The sequence below is a fragment of the Schistocerca cancellata genome, chromosome 8 (genome assembly GCF_023864275.1).
Source record: "Schistocerca cancellata isolate TAMUIC-IGC-003103 chromosome 8, iqSchCanc2.1, whole genome shotgun sequence".
NCBI lineage: Eukaryota > Metazoa > Arthropoda > Insecta > Orthoptera > Acrididae > Schistocerca > Schistocerca cancellata.
The window spans coordinates 585,844,587-585,868,602 of record NC_064633.1 but is presented as its reverse complement, the minus strand read 5'-3'; the positions used below and the strand labels follow the sequence as shown (position 1 = coordinate 585,868,602).

The 24,016-nt window shown below is 40.0% G+C and overlaps 1 protein-coding gene across 2 annotated transcripts in view; it reads right to left on the bottom strand.

Annotated features, from left to right (window-relative positions):
- The window catches only part of LOC126094550 (protein mini spindles), a 139,194-nt gene that overhangs the window by 6,343 nt on the left and 108,835 nt on the right, over positions 1 to 24,016 (bottom strand). For both annotated transcript variants that reach the window (XM_049908983.1, XM_049908984.1), the window contains exons 24-30: positions 18,677 to 18,812; positions 18,409 to 18,602; positions 14,337 to 14,581; positions 13,585 to 13,770; positions 12,879 to 13,191; positions 312 to 499; positions 59 to 224 (exon numbers count right to left, since the gene is read on the bottom strand). In XM_049908983.1, the coding sequence (XP_049764940.1) occupies positions 59 to 224; positions 312 to 499; positions 12,879 to 13,191; positions 13,585 to 13,770; positions 14,337 to 14,581; positions 18,409 to 18,602; positions 18,677 to 18,812 (1,428 nt within the window). The remainder of the gene's footprint in view (positions 1 to 58; positions 225 to 311; positions 500 to 12,878; positions 13,192 to 13,584; positions 13,771 to 14,336; positions 14,582 to 18,408; positions 18,603 to 18,676; positions 18,813 to 24,016) is intronic.

The window sequence follows — 24,016 nt, the reverse complement described above, 5'->3', positions numbered from 1 at the left end:
GTCAATATTTCAATGGCTTATACACAACCAAAATTTGTACCTGTGCATAATCATATACCTTCAGAAACAGATGTATGTCATACAAAATAACAGCAAAATCTGTTTCTTCTTCCCATTGGGGAAGTAATTTAATAATCCTCCATAAGCACTTCATAACCAGTTCGGTGAACCGAGCCGATGCATTGGTGCTGGCTACACAGTCGTGCAGAGATTTCATCATGGCACTGGAACACAGAGAGTGAACTCATACCGACTTGCAAGAGTGGGGACAAGTACTATTCTTACCTTGCATCACTAATGTAGTCACACACCTGGTAATGTTAGTAGGGTCAGAATTTTCAATTATTCTCATTACCATGACATTAACAACTCTTGTAAAAGAGTCACCATTTTCCAATTCATCCAGGTGTCTATCAACGAGCAGCCCCAACAGCTGGTACACAAGGTCGTGCAGTACCTTCTTTGAGACGCGCTTGGCGAGGTGGCTTTTTTCAAAAAACTGGAATGCACAGAAATTTCACCTGTTATGGAACTTTAAAAAAAAAAGGTAATATCTAGCTGCACTCTTTCACAATGACAATAGATAATAAAATGCAATTACTGTGATAGTGAACAAAAGTAACACTATTTCCTTGGAACATTGCTGGAAAAAGCTCAACAAGATGTTCAGACTGTAGGATCAACTTTTTATGTCTCAGACTTACGCAGGCAGACAGTGGAACAGCACCTTTCCTCCATCATCTACAATCACAAGCAGCCAAGAATGCAACCTTGCTTAAGATGATATGGGGACTGCAAGATGTAACCTCAATCATCTTTCATTATATAATGCCTGTCCTTTGTGGACCTGTATGTGGAAGGACACTTACATTTGTGTCACTAAACTATTACTAAAGTTTTTCCTATTTTTTTCAAAAGCGAGTCCTTAACCTCCTAATGTACCTACTCCTGCCACAAAACTTTCAAAACCGTACCTATATTTCTTCTATGTAATTTTATACTCTTTTGAAAATCTATTTCTTTGTCAACTCATTCATATGTTTAACTTGAAAATCTAAGGAGATATTGTACATGGAAGTGGATAAGAGGTATTATCTCGAGATAACTCATGCTCATCACAAATATTTGCAAATATTCATTACAACACATTGTTTATTTCAAGATTAAATTTTTTGATTTTAAAAAAGGACAAATCAGGTGGTAGATATATACATATGAAAAATCATACTAGAATAGTATTAGCAATCTGTTTTTGTATGATAGATTCTGCAGCACGGTGTGACGCCCCATGGGGACCTGGCACTGGAGGAGGAAGAGGAGGAGGAGGAGGAGGAGGAGGAGGAGGGGGGGGGGGCGGCAGTGGTACCTCGTTTCTCTCCGGTCACACTTTCCACGTGCATCCTGCTTCTTGGAGCAAACTGTCCACACTCTTGTCAGTTTGCTCTTCTCCTCTGTTGGCTCAATGAAACCTGGGAAATACCTTTCTGTCAACCGAAGAGGGTGGGGTCTTCATCCTGATCGTCCTGGCTTAGGAGAAATTGTGCTCGCTTTGTATTTTCCAACTATCTTTTCCAAGAGGATCAACAGAAATTCCAAGGAGTCCTTTTCCCCTCCAGATTTGGCATACAAAATAAAAGCATTCCTTACACAAATTTCCAGCAACAGAACAAGATTTTCTTGTAGTACTTATTGCTTGCTTTCTGGGTATTTTTGTACAATACCGTTCTCCGATTGCCCCGATCCACTCATTCTACTGTGTCGTAATCAAGTACAAGCTATGTCTCCATTATTTTCTTTGACCTTTTTCCACTATCCACCATATCCGTACTGTGGATAGTTGAAAGAAGTAACCCATCTTTCTTGTCTTTAAAATGCAATGCTACAACTTTTCCTTATCTTTCACCTGCAATTTCCCTTTTTCATAATCTTTCATTTCAGAGGCATTGTGGCATCTCTTTTTAGGTTGTTTTCACTGTTCCACAACTATCAATGGACTTCAAAATTTGCCAACTGTGGGGATGTGTAAAAGCTATCTGTAGTTAGACAGTAACCTTGTTTCAGGAGTGGTTTTACAAGTGTCAAAAGAATTTGGAATGACATCGGAAAATTCATAGGATCTGCATTCAGCATTTTTCCTTTCCCCGTGTAAATCCGCTAGATGATTCACACAGCACATAGCATTTTATACCAAATCTTGCCCTTTTCATTAGGACATACTGTTCCCAACCTGGTTTGCCTCTGTAAAAAAAAAAGGTAGACTTCCATCCACTGTAATTACCCCTTCAGGAACATAAAGTTTTGAATTTATTTTCAAGGTACTGGTGAACTGGCCAAATTTTGTTCAACTTGGGATTTGGGTTATTTGCAGTGTCAAACCCTTCTTTATCAGAAAAAAATGAAGATACTTCTTGATTTGGCAAAACTTCTTGTAGGACATAAAGTCACTCAAAAACGGAGCCGATATGCTTGCTGCCATGTACAGTACAACATTTTGCAAAATTGTTAGAGCAAGGGAAATTCAAAGTTCTTCATATGATGGCGGCAAAAACATTACATCCGGTGGTTGAAACACATTGGTTGATAGATTTAGCTTTTTCCAACTGTATTATTTGCAACAAATCCCTATCAAAAAAGTGATCAAATATTTCAAGTTCATCATTGGCAAAAGGAATCATGCAGCCGGGCTTAGCAGTAAAAGGAAATCTTGGTAGCGAAAAATCAGCAACATGTCACACACTCATCTGATACCAATCTATATCGATATCTTCCTCACTTGACAAAATTTTGAAAGAGTTATCATTAGATTCTGAAACAATGATGCCTTCCTACTATTCTTCCTCACTGGATAATCACTAATCATTTTAAAAGATTGCAAGTAGATGTAATACTGCAACAACTGCACCAAAATGCTACAAAACAAAACAGTAATGTTGCAAAAACTTCACGAGCACAAGCCAGTAGCAACACAAAGTAAAAAAAAATGCGCAACTGCAAAAAATGCTAACTTGTGATAAGGAAGTAAAATTATTGCAATCCAGGTGCTGGCGTTAACAAGCGGTAGTGAAAAAAATCTGCAATGTTTACGATTGGGATGATGGTGCATGGACACACAAAATCTGGAAGCCCAAGTTATATCTGAATAATATTTCTCAGCAAAACAGTTTAACCTGAGTTCCCGGGACAGTCAGTCAGGAGGTTAAAATACAGCTGAAACATGTCTGTTCATCTGATTTATTAATTGACTGATTGAGGAGGGGGTTACAGGACTAAACAGCGAGGTCGTCACTCCGCGATTCAAAAGTTGCGTGCGGAAAATAGAGGCATCTGTTAAAAATGGCCAGATCCATTCACATGGGTCAAATTATAAAGTGAGGAAGCTACACAAACAAACAAAACACAACAACAAAACACAGACATAAAAGAGTAGGCCAAATCTAAGAACTGGAAAAACAGATGGATAAAACAGCGATCTTTGAATGGGGGCGTGGTCATGGGTCCCAGACTCGGAAAACATGAAGAGAGGTCCCAACCACAATCACGCCACCCCTGCTCCAGGACGAGAGCAAAACCTTATAACTGAAAATAAAAACCTCTTACAAAGGAAACTGAGGACCAATTCAACCATCCATGAATCATCCACAAATATTAAAGACAAGGAATCTGGAAGGCTATACTCAGTACAAAGGGCCAAAAGAAGGGGACATTCCACAAAATATATGGGATACTGTCAGTTAGGCTACACAACCACATTGTGGGGTGGCTCATTATGCAAGAGGAAACAATGGGAGAGCCTAGCATGACCAGTCTGTAGACGGTATAAGACAACGGACAATTGACGCCAAACTGCAATAGTCTCCTCGACTGTGTGGAGGCCATTACTGAGAGCAGCAGTGGACCAGATGTCACTCCACTTTCGGGCAAAGAGAGATGCGATTTCAATCCGCATACTTGCACCTGGAACCATGAAAAGGAATTGGCGGTGGTGGGTGTAAGTATCTGCACCTCTAGCCAAACAGCTAGCCAATTAATTTCCTGGGACGCCCACATGACTTGGTACCTGGAGTAAGATAACTGAGCAGGCTACACGGCCAAGGGCAGAAGGAGGTCATGAATAGCACACCAATGGTTGACGAGTGTAGCATCGGACTATAGTCTGCAGGTTGCTCATCGAGTCGGTACATATTAAAACACTGTGGAGGGAGGCCTGAGTAACAAAATGGAATGCCGTGATAATGGCTAGTAGCATTATATGATCATGTGTTCCATGCCAGTAGGAGAAGTAAAAGTGTATCCCACCACCTCCACTGTTTACGATTCATCAGTGTAGAAGATGGTAGTACGCTGGAAATTTTGCAAGGATGGAATGTACAAGATGCCAGAAGACCATAGGGGTGGCAGAGACCTTAGGACCCTGGAATAGGTCGTTCCTAATACTTGGTCTAGACACCATCCAAGGTGGAATGAAGGGGATGGGGTATGTAGGAAGAAATACAGAGGACACATTCCCATGAGTGGAGATAGAGAATTTTACAGAGGGAAGTGAAATGCATTCCCACCAGCGATCCCAACCGAGTGAAGGTATCGCAAGGGCGAGACATTCCTCATTTGTAAAGCGGACAGGGTACACAGGATGGTTAGGGAACTCTCAAATGGTGATTACTTAAGAAACCAGGTGTTGGCTCCGTTGTATTTGTGCAGGGAGAGTGTCTCCTTCTATGAGGAGACTGTTAAGAGGACTAATAGGAAAGACACTGATAGCCTGACACACCCTATAATGTAGAACAGGGTCAAGTAATTTCAGAGTGGAAGGAGCCACTGAGCCATAAACCTTATTACCATAATCTAGTCTGGACAAGACCAGAGCACGGTTAAGATGGAAAAGTGTAGCACGGTCTGCATCTCAAGATGTGTGGGCCAGGAGGTGGAGAGCATTAAGCTTCCACAGGCACGTAGTCTTCAGGCGTCTAATTTGGGGGGGGCAACTACTTCAGCTAAAAAAAAAAAAAAAAAAAAAAAAGGGGAACAAGAAATGGGACTGTGCTACAACATCTATGCATCAGTTGCCTCAATAAAGTTCTGGATCTAAGTATACTGTGGGTCAATGGCAAAATGCATAACCCACATTTCGGAGGGAGAAAACCGGAAGCCATACAAAAGGGCCCATGAAGAGGCCCATCGGCTGGCGTCTTGGAGCTGGGGTTCAGCAGATGCTACAGAGTGGGAGCTGCGCCAGATGATGATCAACATACAACAGAGGTTACAAGCCCATTGATGGCAATGAGGAAGAGTGTGAAAGACCATGTGGAATACAGTTCTGGATCCAATGGGTGCATCCTGGATGGTCTGGACTATTTTGTCTGCCAGATACAAACGTTGCAATGAGTGAAGGGCACTGAATGAATCTGAACAGACGAGAAATTTAGGAGAGGAAGAATGTCTCATCTGCTCCAGTGCCCGCAAGATTTCAGACAATTCTGCATCAAAGACAGTAAAAGTCTGAGGCAGTCGGACCTTGAGGACATGATCCGGAGAAACAACTGAGCAACCAACGGAACCCCCTTGTTTCGACCCATCCGTAAAAACAGCTACATAGTCGTGGTGCTCAGATAAAATGGCAGAAAATGCTGCATTAAAAACGTTGGCAGGAGTGCAATCTCTTTTGTACTGCAATAAATCTAAAATCTCTCCGGGCCTCTTCAGTAACCAGGGTGGCAGGCGGTTAAAACCCTGGATTTGGGGTTGTACAGACTCCACACCAAGGGACTCTAGCACACGTTGCACACGGATCCCAAACGGCAACGTAGCCCAGGGATGGCGGGGAAAAAAGGTGGTCCAGAGGTGGATGGGCAACAAGATGGTGAGCAGGCGAGCTGGGAGCTGCAAGAAACTGACAAGCATGGCGCACCAGCAGGAGCTGCCGCTGGATGGTAAGTGGCGGTTCGCCAGCCTCAGCACAGAGGCTAGGTACGGGACTGGTCCGATAAGCACCCGTGGCCAGTCGAATCCCAGCATGGTGAACAGCGTCAAGGATCTGCAAATAAGACGGCCTTGCTGATCCATATACTGTGCACCCATAGTCCAACCGTGAACGCACAAAAGCTCGATAAAACTGAAGGAGACGCGCCCTGTCTGCTCCCCAAGACCTGTGGCTGAGGTACTTGAGGATGTTCAGTGCCTTCAGGGTTCTGGCTTTCAAGTCACGTAGGTGTGGCAGCCATGACAACCTGGAGTCAAAAATTAGGCCCAAAAACCGCACTGTGTGTCTAAAATGTAGGACAGTATCCCCCATATGCAAGGCAGGCAAAGTAAAAAGACGACAAGAACGATTAAAATGAACACACACACACACACACACACACACTTATCGGCAGAAAACCGAAAACCCGTCTTCGCAGCCCATTCCTCTAACCGCCGCACTGTTAGCTGCAACTGACGGCTCACGGTTGCAACACTGGAGGAGGAACAGAAAACAGCAAAGTCGTCCACAAATAAGGAGCACTGTACTGGACTCCTCACTGTAGACGTTATACTGTTGATGGCTATGGCAAAGAGGGTAACGCTTAAAACATTGCCCAGGGGGACACCGTTCTCTTGCTCAAAGCGATCAGACAGTGTGTTACCAACGCGGGTCCGAAAAAACTGCTGACACAGGAAAGACCGAATGAAAATGGGGAGGCGGCCACGAAAGTCCCATTGATGCAGTTGTGCAAGAATACAGTGTCTCCAAGTAGTATCATATGCCTTACTGATATCAAAGAAGATACCGATACAGTGATGCTGACGGAGGAAAGCCTGCTGAATAGCCGCCTCAAGGAGGGCCAGGTTGTCGACCGTGGACTGAAATTTAAGGAACCCACACTGAAAGCGGCTAAGGAGCTGTCTGGTCTGTGACAGCCAGACCAGACGACGGTTAACCATCCATTCCAGGGTCTTTCCGACACAGCTCGTCAAGGCGATACTACGATAACTACCGGGACATGTGCGGTCCTTTCCTGGTTTGAGGTATGATTTACAGCTAAAAGATGCAAAAGTATTTAAGTTTTCAAGCAAATTTATGATTGCTTGATCAAGATTGTGAATTTGTTCTCAATATTTCTGTGCTGAAACTAAAACCATTTACTTGAACAGTACAGGGTGGTCCAAAAGTTCAGAAACACCCTGATAAAATCCAAATGGAGTAGCAAACAAGGAAACAAAGTTCCTACACACGAGGAACGGGAAGGGGGAAACTTTATAGGCTATGCCACCAACATGGCGGCCATCTCGAAAGCCGCCATCTTTGATTCAACTCCAAAATTTCAAATGGGAATGTGGTCATGTGACATATCAAACAGATAGAGAATTTCACCAGAAAAACAATGCCGTTGTTATTTTAAACATAGCTTTATTCATTCTCAGGTTATAGCCCATTACTTGCGGCAGCAGTGGGACGCTCGGCAGCGTGAGTATTACGTACTGAGAAGTCATAAAATGGAGTCTGAAACGGTGCAAAGTGACTATCCCCTGCCTGATATGTTACATGTGTTTAACTGTTAGGTATCATTTACTCATGTTAACGTTTTAATCATTGTTTCCTTATTTACAGGTTACAAAATGTCCTTAACACATTAAGAACGCATTGAAATCATCTTGATATCAGGAGAAAGAAGCACACGGGTCATTGCTGAGGATTTCAACAGTCGTCATCCAACCAGACAGCCCATCACTCACAGCGCAGTTTCCAATCTTTTGGCCAAATTCCGAGCAACAGGTTCTGTCGCAGATAAACCTAAGGCTGGAAGACCAAAATCCGCCACCGATGAAGCAACAGTGAGCGTGTTGGCATCATTTAGCAAGAGTCCGCAACGAAGTACTCTTCACCTGTCACAAGAATATGAGGTTAGTCGCACCTCCATAATGCGAATTTTATCGCAGCACAAATGGCACCTGTACAAAATTCAGCTGTTCCAACACCTGAACGAGGATGACCCAGACTGTCGCGTACAGTTCGCAGAATGGGTGACACAGCAGCTGCAGATAAACCCACGTTTCCCCTATCAGGTGTTGTTCAGTGATGAAGCCAATTTCTTTATCAATTGTGAAGTGAACAAGCAGAATCACAGATGCTGGTCCAAATCCAGACTGGATTGATGCTTCCAAAACGGTTGACTCCCAAAAAGTGATGGTCTGGTGTGGTGTCTGGGGTACCAATGTCGTTTGACTTTTTTTTTATTGATGGTACGTTTACATTCAACGGTTAACTGAGGTTATTGCATGAAGTGTTTCCCTCGTTGTTAACGGAGGACGGGACATTTCCGGAATTCTTCCAGCATGATGGAGCCCCACCACATATGTGTGAGCAAACCTGGATGTGCAGTTCCCTCAAAAGTGGATTGGTCATAGGGGTGGTGTGGAGTGGCCATCACATTCACCAAATTTGACTCCTTTGGATTTGTATCTTTGGGGTCATGTCAAAGCACTGGTTTATTCTGTGAAAATACAGGATTTGCATCATCTAAAGCAGCTCATTGTTGATGCGTGTGGTTAAATTCAGCCAGATGTGTTGGTCAAAGTTCATTAGGACTGGGTTCGGAGGATAGCATTAACATTCCAACATGATGGACAACATATCGAGCCATTCCTATGACTGTTGGTGGTCTCTCGGGATTGTGTAACATCGGCGTAATGTCTCTTTGGCACATAACACACATGCTGCCGAGCATCCCACCGCTGCCACATGTAACTGGCTATAACCCGAGAATGAATAAAGCTATGTTTAAAATAACAACGGCATTGTTTTTCTGGTGAAATTCTCTATCTGTCTGATATTTCACATGGCCACATTCCCATTTGAAATTTTTGAGTTGAATCCGAGACCGCGGCTTTCAAGATGGCCGTAATGTTGGTGGCATAGCCTGTAAAGTTTCCCCCTTCCCGTTCCTCGTGTGAAGGGACTGTTTCCTTGTTTGCTACTCCATTTGAATTGTATGAGGGTGTTTCCGGACTTTTGGACCACCCTGTATATAAGTTTTGCCTTATTTGCAATAAAAATAATTTTTTAGTGACAGAACAGAAGATGCAAAAATCACTATTTCCTGCTACTTCTCTTCTCCTCCTGCCTGCGGCCAGCCCTGCCTCTTTATGACACCACAAAATGAGAATATTTTTTGAAATTTTTTGTATTTAACACTGGTGCTACCACTGAAGTAACATACGTGGGATATTTGAGCCAACTCTTTTTACATACTTGATCAGCATCTCAATAAAAATTACACACAGTAATTGCATCATGTCACAGACAATCACTGACAATACAGAAACTGGCAGACCCTACTTTCTGATACTGGTGAAAGTAAACAACAAATGGGTGGATTGTTGCTTGACTATTTTTGTGTGTATGTCTTTAGGCCTGAATGTCTAAATAGTACTAGTTTCTAGGTGGTTTAGAAAATGGGTTTTCAAGAGTTTGCAGAAACATTTCGTAAAACTGGGCTAAACAAAATTGTATAATTTTTACACATCTCATCAACTGTGCCCCAAATGAGACAGTTGTCATTAGATGTGTGCACTTCCGTTGTGAAGCTATCCAAGAAAAACATTGGACAAGTTCCTGTAGTGTAAGCACAAAAGAGTAGTTAGCTTATCTCTTTTTCTGTATGGGGCGTGAAGATGGTGCCAATAAGGCACCCAAGCTGGCAGCAGAATAAAATTATTCCATAAATTTATGGTTGCTGGATTTATGCTTTCTGAAGTCACTGACCAGCCACAGTCCCTTTCTTCCATTTACACAAGATGGATTACAGAAAGTTGCTTCAAATTATCCATAAGGCCATTGCTCATAAAAACTATTATTTCAATTAGTGCTCATAAAAACTTATTTCAATTAAGAGAACACAAAAAGTTGGGCTACTGAAAAAATATTACTGGTGAAATTATGCCTGAAAATTGCTGAAAACTCAGGGACACATTGCTGATAGCTCTGTTATGGAGTCAAACAAATACCTATATCTCTACGTATTGTAATGGCGCAAGTGTAACTTTACCAATATTTACTGGGATCATGTGCAGTAGTTCACACAAAATTTCAGCAAAATCCAAGATCGTCATGTGGGAATGTTTTAAAACATTCAATGAATTTGCATGGAGTGGCCCATGAAGAATATAAAAAATTTACACTTAATTCAATGAATAGCAACTCTCTCTAACTTTAATTTCTCAACATTAGAAGCCAACAAAAAGTGTTATGAGATTATAAGATTAGTGGCAAATATCAACAGGATGCCGTAAATATTTAGGGGTAATGCTAAGAAGCAATATAAAGTGGCACAAACACGAGGTCAACAACAGAGAAGCCGAACAGACAATCTCCGGAAAGGAATACCGAGCGAGGTGGCTCAGTGGTTAGCACACTGGACTCGCATTCGGGAGGACGACGGTTCAATCCCGTCTCCGGTCATCCTGATTTAGGTTTTCCGTGATTTCCCTAAAATCACTTCAGGCAAATGCCGGGATGGTTCCTTTGGAAGGGCACGGCCGATTTCCTTCCCCATCCTTCCCTCATCCGAGCTTGCGCTCCGTCTCTAATGACCTCGTTGTCGACGGGACGTTAAACACTAATATCCTCCTCCCTCCTGAAAGGAATATATGGAAGTGGACTGCGTTTATATGGGGAGTAGCATGCAAGACAACAATACAACTAATCTGCAAGTAATAATCAAATTTTTGGAGTCCTTAAAGAGGGTTGGCAGTAAACATCCAAATTCTGAGATATGTAAGTGGATCTTTACTGCACAACCCATATGAAACTACAACAGAAAGTTTCATTGAAGTTTAATGGGAACGTTGGGAAATGAAGTGATGTTCCCACAATACCCTGTTTGGTAACTGTAAAGAATAACTATTTGAGCTGAAGTGTGCAACCAGTGGTAAATGCAATGCAACTTTGCTAGGGATAGTCCACATATAATCGAACATACACATACACACAGTATTAACCCCACTTTTACATTCCCAGAATTAACACTTTCCCATCACATTTCCTAGGTCCACAATGTTAATTTGCACTTGATTTTGTGTCAACATATTTATAATTTTCCCACAATTTACACTTTATGAAACAAATAATTGTGGAGAAAAAACTGAATTAAAATGACTCTGGCATGATGTTGGCCATCAAGTAGTGTTTACAAACATTAACCACATAATGTTTCTTGGTACCAGGGTGCTCTACTCAGCTGATTTGAAGCGGTAAATGTCTAAACGTTGGAACAATTCATGTCCTATCTCCTGCACTGTGTAGTTCTACTCAGTGTGGTGTGTAATTTGAGTAGCTAGGTTTCTTTGGATAAAGATATCATGAGCAATCGCAACAATATCTAAACTGTCTCTACTGCGTATGTGCAGGTTAACGATTGTTGTGATCATTGTGGCACCTTTGTCAAACCATACTTTGTGTGTTTGTCATTCGGCCACTTGTAGCGCTGGCTGACAACTTCACTCACTGTGTGTTGCTCAAATGTTAATTACGTATCTATTCATGTTGAGCAAAATGTGTTTCAGAATTTATTCTCATTGTCAAGTGCAGTATTTACACTATTTACACGTGTATTTTTTGTGATGTTACACAAACAATGTGAGTGAGTTTGGGTGTGTGCGATTTTCTACACAACTGAGGAGACACAGTACCTGATAACCTCAAAAAGAAGACTACAACACAAAAAGATACAGAACAACACATACACAAATACCACGCGAAAATTCTTGAAAGGCATCATGCTAAACATGAGATAATACATAACTGGTGCAGTGTGTCATTGCGTACATGATGAATGACAGCTGCATGCTTTCCACAAACTTCGATTATAATGTATGAAATTGAGTCAAATGTTTCTACTTCCCAGACAGTTATCAGTTCCAGCTACATCAGGATTTTTTTACTATATAATAAACCTTTATTATAGAATAAACAAGTCCCTTATAAATATTTTGATGCCTATTATGTACATATACATAAATTGCAAAACAGTAAGGATATCTTACACTTTTACAGCTTAAAACATTATCTTCCACTATTTTTTTGAAGTCCCTTGAAAAGTGTAAAAGTAGGGTTTCACTGTACATTCCTTATTTTATTTCAAGCTAGTGAATTAAGCTGCCTGATACAGCCATTATCTGTGATTGTACTGAACAAGTAAGCAACTACAAACAGAATTTTGCTGTCTTATCAAAATATATTACAAATAACCTGTAATTGGATAAGATATTTGCAATGCAAGTTTTCACTAAATCATAATGCACCTTAAGTGGAGACCAATGACAAATTACTGTGTTTCAATGAAATAGCTTAACGACAAAAATGTCCAGATATTATGACTGACAAGTATAAGAACACTTAATATACTTCAAACATCTTGCTCAATTAAGACATCTCTTACTCTGAAAGTCATCTAACATGTGTTGATCCACTCACATCTGCAGTTTAGAATCACGAGTTTGGGTATGCACATCAGGTCGACATTCTGCTAGGGATCAATTTGAATAATTAGTAATGTAACTAAATCCTGTAATTCATTAGGGGGTGGTTTCATCAGGTACACTACATTGCAAATTCTGAATGAGTTTACAAAAGAGTGACCAGAGACATTACACTAGTCAAACCAGAAATAATTGCGATTAGATACAAGTAACATAATAGCTAGAGATCACAGACCTTATTAAAGAAAGGAACACAGAGAAAATTTAAAACTTGTTAACTAGATGGTGTTTATATTTCAAAGGTTTCTGAACTTCATTATCTCCAGTAGAGAGAGAGAGAGAGAAGAGAGAGAGAGAGAGAGAGAGAGAGAGAGAGAGAGAGCGCGAGTGTGTACTCACGCCTATGCTATGCCCTAGATACTTACTGACATGAGCAGCAGGAAGAGGTTGCGGTAGCCCCGGGCGAGCAGGTCGCCCGGCGTTGAGTGGGGGGAGCTAGAGTTTAGCAGGCGCAGCTGCATCACACAGGCCAGCACCAGGTGGTCTTCCTTGCCTCGAAGGAAGCTCACGTTCTCTGTCTGCACGACCAGCTCAAGTTGCACGCAAGCCTGCCACGCCACGTTGATGTCAGGGTTCGTCACGTTGGAGATGCCCATCTCTATCACTTCCTCGGGGCGCGACGCCTGCGCATAAGATGCTGGCAGTCTCTGCTTCACTGGTTGGTATGAAACAGGACTCCTGAAAAGGAACATTGTAAGAACATAGTCTTTCTGAATTTCTTGAAACACTAGAAGGAAAGAGTTGTCTAAAATGCAGTCAATACGAAAATAAATAAGTAACAAAACAGCATGTTTTAATTATTACAAAAGAGAATGCAGGATATGAGAGAAGATTTTGGGCATAAGTTGGGTAAGATAGAACCAGTAACATCATCAATTACAGAGAAAAGGTTAGTCTGAGAGAAAATTTCATTTCCAATTCTGGGTCACTCCTTTTGTGTAATCGAGCCACATCCCCACCTGAAGACCGTAACTAAGCCAAACCTCATTTAAGGAATTTCTGAATATAATGAAAACTAGTGATTTAAAGAAGTCACCACCATAAATGAACAGAAAACATTTAACTTGTTACCCTGAGTTCTGATATCCAGGTTTTGGCATGTCGATAGGTGTCCCATCATCCAAGATGTCCTTCAAGTCAAACTCATTCAGCTTGGGCGCACTCAAGCTGACGCCCTTTCCTTCTATCTTTGCTAAGAGCTCTGGGTCCAGACCAAAACGTCCAGAGACAGGTCGCTGTTGCTTCGGAGGAGTTTGCCTATGAAAGTGAAATTTCTGCTTTACTGATATAAATGTCACGCATTCCATAGAACATGCTTAGAATAATTTTGCTACATATTTAATTGATTTGTTTTTATTTTGCCAGTACTGTTAAGTATTACAAAAAGGTCACATTATCAGTTCCAAAAGTCATTGCAACTGACAGAATTATCAATTTCGGTGATAGTTTCAGAACCATACTGACAATAATGAACACAACATTATCGAAATACAGGCACATTTCATAGTACAATACAATAGCCTGAACGTGACGCTTGTTGAAAAAGAAAGTTTAAATATGAGGTGGCTATTGGATGTTACAACTGGTATCATCAGCTGCTTGTCATTTTTTATTCTGTATATTCCTCTTAAGGAGCCACAAAGAAGAATCACATTCAGTACATCATACCACACAGTGAAATGTACCTTTACTTCAGTAAACTTGTGGTCGCCACTAGATCGCTCATGCATGACACAGCTTCCAACGTTCACTATGTCAATACTTAGAAGAGTCCCGCAGTTGCGGCCGAATACAACAGACTCTTGAGTCTGTGGCAATAGTACCTGGGCTGAGGCTCTGCTGGAGGGACTTCCACCTCCTGATGTGTTGGCGTAGCCACCGTCTCCCTCTGGATGCTGCCTTCGCTCCCCTGCCGCGTCACCTTCTGCACCTGGGCCTGCCGTGCTGGCAACTGTGGCTGGCTTGACGGCCGGCCACTAGGTGGTGACTGCCTCGTCGCGGACGGCGGCCTGTTCTTGGCAGCACGCTTTATTCTTTCCTCTAGGAGAGACAGGTCCTTGTCACAGATCTGCCGAAATACCAACAAAATAAGGATTCTACAGCTGGCTCAAATTGCTAACTTTGTACAACAAATCACATATTCCTTTGAATATGTAGATTAAACATCCTCACTTACCTCTCATTGGATAACAAGAAAGCTACCTTTCATATAGTGTACTGTTACACACTACCAGCATGCAATGGTCAAGGAGGGACAGAGAGAATGGTTATGTCCCATATTATTCAATATGACCATTGGCGCAGGAAGGGTGGGGGGGGGGGGGGGGGGGTGAATTATCGGGCAATGCCAAGGGGCTTAGGTTAAGAAATGAGAAACTGAAAGCGACAGACTAATTTTGCTGTAGGGCTGCAAAGTAACTGAATAACAGAAACAAAGATGATATAAAATTCGAACTGGCACTAGGAAGAAGGGAGTCTCTGGAGGAGGAGACAAGGGGATTATCACTTAACTCTGTTGCGCCTGATAGGGCCAAGCATACAGCCTAGCCGACTGGCTGAAGGGGGGTGAAAGTATTGGTGTGCCTCATAGGCAGGCGGCTGAGTCCGCCCTCTGACTGCTTACATTATAACCACTGTCCGCTAAACTGACATTACAGTGCACACAGAATCACTGTTCACTAATATTCTTTATAAAATCACCCACACACGTAGAGTCACAGTGGTTGCAATTTTTGATAACCACAAAAGAGAAATTCAAAATTAACCCAAGCTTTCTCTTACAAGTTTATCCTGCACGGACAGAAAGTTACTTTAGAAAAATGATAAAAACTTTTCTATTGTGACTGGAAAATGTTGTAGCTTGAGATTTGCATTAACAAAATACATGCATGTAACCTAATAAATTCTCATTAATATCGGACCAATATGTTTCAAGATATAAAGTAACCAGTTCCTAGCAAAGACACCCAAAACTCTTCTGCTCTATGTGGCAGCGAATGTTTCTGAGAAACTGCACGTTTTGCCGCACTGCTCGCCTTTTCCAAAATCTGTTACGTGTTGTGCAGGAAATTCATATCCTTTCATATTGTGTATGTTTGTATGATGTGTACTCTGTAATTAGGAAATCAGATTCAGGGCGTATATGTCGACAAGGAAAAAAAATTCCCCGGATTTTTCCCAGATTTCCCGGTTGAAAATGCACTTTCTCCTGGGTGAAAATACACTTTTTCCGTGTTAAATGACAGTATACTTTTCCTCGACACTGTAGAACTTATCAATCCTTAGAATGCTTATGGTTTTCTACACAGACGTAGAATTTGCCGGCACTTTAGAAAACGAAGCCCAGGGGGAAAAAAAAAAAAAACACATTTTGGAAAGATCTTTGATGTGTAGCAACATGTACGCTGCATTTCTTCGTTCGAATTCCACCAAACACTGCACGTTACTTTCCGAAGCAATGAAATCTAGATTGTGACGTGCTTTTGTAAGCCAGTCATAGCTCATGTCACGTGATCTCAGCAGCTGACGACAGCATAGGACATGTAGAGTAGTCAACCAATAGCAAGATCACTCTTAAGTAGCGCAAACACACAAAAAGAAAAGTTAATGATTTAAATTAATATACATAGTTTTGCTAGAAGAAAAACAAAGCTTTCACAAATAATATTGGTCTCCAAGATTAATAAGCTGGAAGAGAAGGTAAGCTTCCACATATAATGCTGATCATTTTGTGCATGTTACACTTTAAGATACAGCACACAAATGTGCCAGTAAAATTTTTAACAACAACGTAAATGTATGATCTTCAGGGCTCTAAATTCTTCTAGATGGTCGTCCTCAAAGAGTTGATTTTTAAATGAAACACTTTCCAAACCACCATTCACAATATTTTCCCGTGACCTGTTAGAAATTGGTTCGTTTCAGCAGTTGCCAGAGAGCGCCAGATAACAGGCATCACTGCGCCTGCGCAAATACGATGACGCAGGAAGTCTGTATGTTCGTACATGGAAAATATTAAAAGATCTTGCATTATGTCATAAAAGAAACAAGACATCAAAGGATACTTCAGGAGTATCGGAATTTCGTGAAATAAACTAAAATTTATAATTCGGCTTAAAGTGCACAATCGTATGCTCAGATTCTGATGTAAATTTTCTTTGAGTACCGGTACTGTATTATTTCATGTTTGGTTCTTTATTATGGCATATTGCTATACGAGCTAGAAGATGGAAAACGTGCACTTGAAATGCAGCAAACAGATGAAACTAGCCAACAGTGTGAAATTAAACACTTTGTTTCAAATCAATTGACTGCCTCAGCGCAAAATATTAATGAAAGCCAAATCTCTTTAGCAAACCGACAAAAATAACTTCATTGTTCTGCAAGTAGATTAATGCTTGACTGTCAGAAAGGTGGAAATAAAACCTGAAACTAACAACATATTTTAGTCTTCCGTAACTATGCGAACATATTTTAATTCATTTGGTAGCTCCTGACCACAGAAATCAGTTTTGTTTTCATTTAATGTGAGAGCAATAAACTAAGGGGAAACAGCAGAATCACTAAAAGTAAACTACTCACATGGAGACTACCCACCGCCCCACTACAACTCTGAATGCTCTGTGCATCAGCCCTGGATTTACAATATTTCCGAACCGGAGCAATTTAGATAGTGGCACCCAGCCACAAATCTGTAGCCAAAAGGAGAAGATACTACTAATAGGCGACTCAACTGCGCATGCGCAAATGCCCGCCCGCAACTGCTCAAATGTAAACAGCAGTCATGTCACGCTCATCAGAGGCAATTTGTTGTCAGGAAGCACTGCATATTCTTCCTAAAGCCTTTGACACGCTTTGGTTGGCAGACGCTTATATCAGCAGTGTTTTGTTGTTGTTTATGACGCATTTCCTTTGCGACTTAAGTTTTATTTTCGTTTTTTTCTCTCTCATGTTTTTTTGCTGCAGCATTATTCTGCAGAAGCGGGATACAGTAATATCCTTCGTTAGAGTATTGGTTCTTACCAGTCAAAATCACAAAAATTTAACTATTAACTAAAACAAGGAAAAGTTCCCAGAATTCTAAAAAATTCCTGGGTTTTTCCCATATCGGACACACCCTGAGATTAGAAATACTTGACTGTGCGTGTCGTTAATATTTGGCTGTGCACGTCATTTTCTGTTCCGCGATGCCCAGAATGTTGACGAGAAACTGCAAATATTTTGTTATACCACATCTTTTATAATATCCGATATGTCAGTTCAATAGGATAACACATGCCTTTCAGATTGTGTGTGTTCGTGTCATTTCTCTTGTGTATGTTAGGAAATAAAATTATCTGTATTTGACAGAGTCTTTACCAGAAATGAACTTGGAGCAAGAGAAAGCTGCTGCACTTTTCGACATTACAAAGAAGAATAGTGAACAACGGCGTTGGCAAGAATGTTGAAATGCAGACAACAGTGAGCCACCCTTCTACTGTGCATGTTTACCTGTTCCCATGTCCAGCTGTCAGGCCTTCCGATCTGAAAGGCATAAATATATGCCCTTAGCCATCTGCCCATTCTAAGTGCTGGGTGTACTTGTGCATCCATAGCTGTCTGGGTGCTCTACCTGCCACGCATACGTATGTGTCCACAGCCACAACAGGATTAATATAAAGTTAGGTGTTAGGAAATCTTTTTACAAAATCATTTGTGTGGAACATAGCCTTCTATGCAAGGGAAACTTTGACGACGCACAGTTCAAACAAGAAGAGAACAGATACTTTTGAAATATGATGATACAGAAGAAAGCTGAAGATTTCAGGGCTAATCAGGTAATCACTACATGTGTACTGAATCCATTACTGTAACAACACTCATGTGATATATGCTAAGATAAAGATTTGTGCTTACCTGTCCTACCATTTTGTACACTTTATCCCCTTCAATAAAGTATGCCTGGACTACACAATTCAATGCTGCATTTCTTACAGAATTATCTCTATCAGATATCTGTTTGGCAATTTCTTTCAGTGCTGCTACTGGTGATGGCTGACACACAGACAAACCGTACCCTTCGATCAAATACCCCAGCAGCTCCAGACACTCTGAAATACAAAATACTGTCAGCAGTCTTCGTCTCTAGACACAATGATGGAATGGAAATCTTTCATCTGCTCACCTGTCCGTTGCCTGGCGTTTTTTGACTTCAGACCATCCATTATGTAAACAAACAACTTAGATGCTGGGTATATACGTTCCAGTTGTTTAAAAAGACTTTTCACACTGTTGCGTACAGCATCTTTTGGGTCCCCAATCTAAAAGGTGAATAATTTGTCAGCTATTAGTAGTACAATCTACGAAATATCTACAAAATGCATCACTATAACACAAAAGCAGGCATAAAAGAATATTCTTCCATATAAAAATTTAAGACAAAACTGCTGTAGATGGAAACATGAAAAGCAGAAGCCAAAATAGTTTCCATAATGTGTATTTCAGAACAATAACTGCCACAAGTAGTGAGTTGCCAAGAAATAATGTACTGGATACAACTGCCTACCCTATAATAAGAACAATGAGGCTTATGTTACTGTGTATGCTTATTCTTCTTTAACAAAATCTAATAACAGAATGTTATTTCAATCCACAATCAAATTTTCTGCAAATTGTTACCCTTACTAAAAGCTAATCATCTAAATAATGAAGAAAAGACTAAACATAAATGTTAACACTTTAAGTAATACATCAGTCCAATTTAACAGAATCTGCTCACATTTCTTTAGTTCTTCAGGAATAAACCATCCTATAACTCAATTAACATAAGCCCTTGTAACAAAACATGTATAAGTCACGCAGTGTAGGAATTGTTCCATTTCATTTCATAGAAGTTATTTTGTTATTTTCTGTCATAACTTACAAAATACAACGAGTAGTAGGGCAGTTAAAAACCTGTATAAAGCAAGCAGTGAGAGAGCGCTGAGGGCGCACACACCATCTAACAGCAGCAGGGTAAAGAAAGGCACAGTTCGCCGCTGTAAGGTACTGCCACCAGCCTGCGAAGTATGCAACCAATAATCTGCAACTCTGTTTTAAATTTATAGCTGTAAATAATGGTTTTTGTATTAATCTCTACATATTGTTAAGCAGATCTTAGTTTTGAAGGTATTCTGAACCTTCATTATTAAAGCTGTAACGAGTCATGGCTTTAGGCTTAAGTTAAAATCTAAAGGGATTTCCCCGCGGAAGGGCAAGGTGGGAGGAACATTGAAACAGGAAGTTCCAGCACAGTTCTCTTTCTGAGTTTGAAGGATTGCGAAGTAACAAAGTAGCACGTGGTGTGATGCCCACATACCATATTGTGTGGTAATTAAAAGGAGCACAATCATTTTTAAACGATCTTGGGTGGACAGGAAATTATTGTTACATATAATTCTGCAGTATTACGTAGCTATTTGTCAAGCAAGCAGAAGTGGCAATGTTATTAGAGGGCCAGTGGGAAGGCTTTTACTGTGAAGGAGGCAGACAATACGCTGCAGCATTACCCACTGTTCTGGCCAAATATGACAATGAGAATGACGACTTGGAAGCCACTGTGTAGAAGCTGCTAAACCATCAATTGGTAGCAAAATCTCGCCAGAGGCTGCAATACGTCACTAAAAACCAAAAAAGGACTGGGGTCAATCCAATAAAAATTAAGTTGGTTGCTTGACCATTTTTAATTATTTTAATTTTTTATATGTTATTACCCTATAATTGAGAAATTCAAATCAGTTTTTTAAAAAAAATTACCTTTCACTTTTACTGAATTGTGGCCATTTTCATTTGTAAGTGCGCGACGATGTTTCAATTTAGAGACGTTAGCAAAAATATGAATATCTCCGCACTGGGTTAAGTTACAACATTGTCTATTACACAAAATACCCTAAATTCAAAAATCAGCCAAAATGACCTCAAAAGTTTGGTATCCAAACCACTTTTTAGGCCCAAAACTATGTCTTTTTTCCTATGATTAAATATCATACACTACTATCCTCATATAGAGCAAAAACACTTACAAATGTTTCCTTAATTTTTTATGAATTTTTGAAATTTGAAAATTTTCATTTTTTGTAAAGTTTGTGGTTAGTTATCTCAGGTGGGACTGAATATAAAACTATGATTTTTGCACAGTTTGTACACATAAATGATAGCAACGTATTGTAAAAATTTCAACACTGATATCTGACCGAACAACGATATGAATTTTTGAAAATGAGGAGATAATTCACATTACTGTACAACTGTCTTATGGCTGTTGCCTATTCATGTGCGACATTTGCGGGATATAATAAATTATTGAAGTAAGATATGGAATTATACACAAAAAGTGGAAACCACTGAAATAAACATTTGTATTATTTTGACTTATTTAAAAGAAATATTTTCAATTAACATCCTTCGAGATGCGGCTATTGCTAAACCTGGTGGTGAATGTTAAGAACACTTATTTCTTCAGTCAGCTTCTGTGGTATAGAATAAGACCTCCCAGTTGCTGTGGCATGTTCAAGCACCTAAAGTTTCCTTACAACATTTTTCATTGATATCCAAACTTTGTCACTAGTAGATTTCTTGAATAATGTTCTTGGGCCAGCAGGATGGTAAAAATGCACAAAAACGTCATTGTTTTCCAAACTTATTCTTTCAACCTCTGCAAGCCACCACTGTCCATCAGACACACACACACACACACACACACACACACACACACACACACACACACACAATGTCATTCGAAGCTAATGACAGATGTAATTTTACTGACACAATGATCCTCAAATTTCGGTTTCTGATGTTACACAGCATCAAACAAAGTTTTCTGCAATGCCAAGGAATTTGTGGAAATGCCTTATTCCTTTTATTGCTATACAGTTTTCAAATCTGGTTTGAAGTGTTGTTTTCATATGCAGAACCACTTATTTCTTGATCATAAAATAGGCAACGCCTGGAAAATTAGGCAACGCCTGGAAAATTAGGCAACGCCTGGAAAATTAGGCAACGCTTTAATATTATCCTTGCAAAAGACAAACATGTCATGAGTGCCTATTCTGTATCTTTCCACCATTGTGCTGATCGTTTCGGTACTCAATCGCACCGAACGGTCTAGTACTCGACTGCGTTATTCAGTATGCGTTTCAGTAACAATACCGTTCAGGTCTAGAGAACCAAAGCGGTGTTGTCGGTTCGCTTGCTTAAGTCATAAATGCGTGATAGTTTGGAAGGTTTCCAATATCAGGCTTCACATAATTGCTTTCCATTGTTACTTGAAAGTTGTAAACACGTTTCGATAATTACTAACTAACCCATTTGTGGGAAACAGTACACAAAGGCACTAGTAACGTCAGTTCACACTCGTGTAATATACGTAATCAAAGCCAATGTCTCGATATTTAATGATGTTTAAACTCTTATTTGCATAAAAATAACACTTATTTGGAGAGAATATTGACCGAAAACTACTTTTTTTTTATGTAATCATTCACAGTAACAACCTAACCTAACCATATTTCTAACACAGGAACTCACTTTCCAACCGGATGCGTCCTCTGGTGATTCTTTAGTAACACAATCACTAAATCCAAAGCTAAAACCACTCAATATGTTTAAAATAACAAATTATAGGTGTACATAAACCACAGCTCACCGACTGACAGGGCCAGACCGAAATCCTAAACCTCTCAGTACAATTGTCGTAAAATCAGTTAGAGGACCATTCGGTAACAAATCTCAGAAGCTTACTGAATAGGATATTTCGATAAAGAACCGAAAATGACGGTACTACCGAGACTAACCTACCACACCGATCAGTATGAAAGATACAGAATAGGGCCCCTGTACTGCGAGAATTTGGTCTGTGGTTGATCTTTGTAGGCTAGCTTTACCTCACATTTTGTTGTAGCTCTTACTCCATCACATACATTTTTACCATGGCACGATGCACAAAAGTGCTATTCAGCCTCCAAACCAACGTCTACTTTGTGGTTGCACAGATTTGAAAAATTCTTTTTTGTTTTTATACTGACTACCACTTCCATCTGAAAAGTACATCAGCTTCTCAACCTTGGGAAAATTTACTTTTATGTAATTTATTATATACTTTTGAAACACGTGAACAGCCAAAGTGTTGTGCTCCAAGAGTCGCTTAGAATGCAAATTGAAGATCTACAAACTTCATCTTTCTCATTTTTAAAGTAGAGAATAAATGGATGCACTGTTGTCTGGTCATTGACCCAGTGGTACCCTTGTATTGCATCCTGTATCACAAATGTAAAATTTTCTACAAAATCAGCTAGCACTATGCATTCAGTTTCATGAAGTTTTGCTTTTTTGTTCTTCAAAAACTTACTTTGGAATTTAGAAACATAATGGTGACTTCTGAGTTTTTGTAAGTTACCAATTAAAGATTCCAAGTACACTTCCCGAGATTTAACCATTTTACCATTTCTGCCCTGTCAGTTGTGACCCACTGTTTGAAGGTAATACTGTCTTGCATTTCCTCATATTCGAGAAACAATTCAATAACAGTTTCCTTACCCAGGGCATTTATTACACAAACTTATCATGCAGTCATAACTGTTAGTGTCACATACCATTAATTCTTTGTAGTTAATATCACTGAGTTTTGCACCCGCAATCATCAGTTTGACATTTTGATGATAGAAACAAACACATACGGAGTGTGTCCCTGAGGATCCAGCCAAAATACACCACGTAGGGCAGAGGTCACAAAATTTTGACCTTCCAATTTTGCATTCAGGATGAGAACTTTTGAAAGCTACATAAAGTTCATTTAAATTTGACAACACTAGTTGTTTCTGCTTTGTTACTTTAACTCCATTTATAACAACTCTTTTGTTATCTTTGCAACCCGGGCACATTCTACTGTTTTCATTATCTTCAAAAAACTGCTGGATCTATTTAATTGTTTCTTCACTTTGTAATGGATCTGGGAGATATGTTATTTTTTTTAATGTATTTGTCGATACCAAATTGTAAATGTTTTCTTATATTTTTTGTCAGAATTTATTATAATTTGCCTTATTATATGTTAATTTACTTATATTTTTGAGAGTGAAAGCATATTGATACTATTAGTAAATGTATTGAAGAATAGCAAAGAGACTGATTACAAGTGGAAACTTGTGTGTTGTGTAAAACATCTTTGACGCTGGAGTCGTCTTTGACTGTAGTCAGTCGGCAGTTAACTCTTGGTGTGTGTTGACGGAAGAAGAATGTAAAGGTTGCCGTCATAAATAATTTTGAATTATGTTACTATTTTTTTTGTATTAACTATAAGAAGAAACTACATTTAAAGAATTGGTATTTGAAACACCAAAATGAGGCAAACACGTTGAACCAGGTCATTTCTGCAACCGACAAAGATGCATTGTGGAATCATATTCCATTAGACAACTGAAGCCAAGACTAATATCGCCTTGCAAACGTCTAACGGAAAAGGTACTGTCACGAAATATGGCAAATT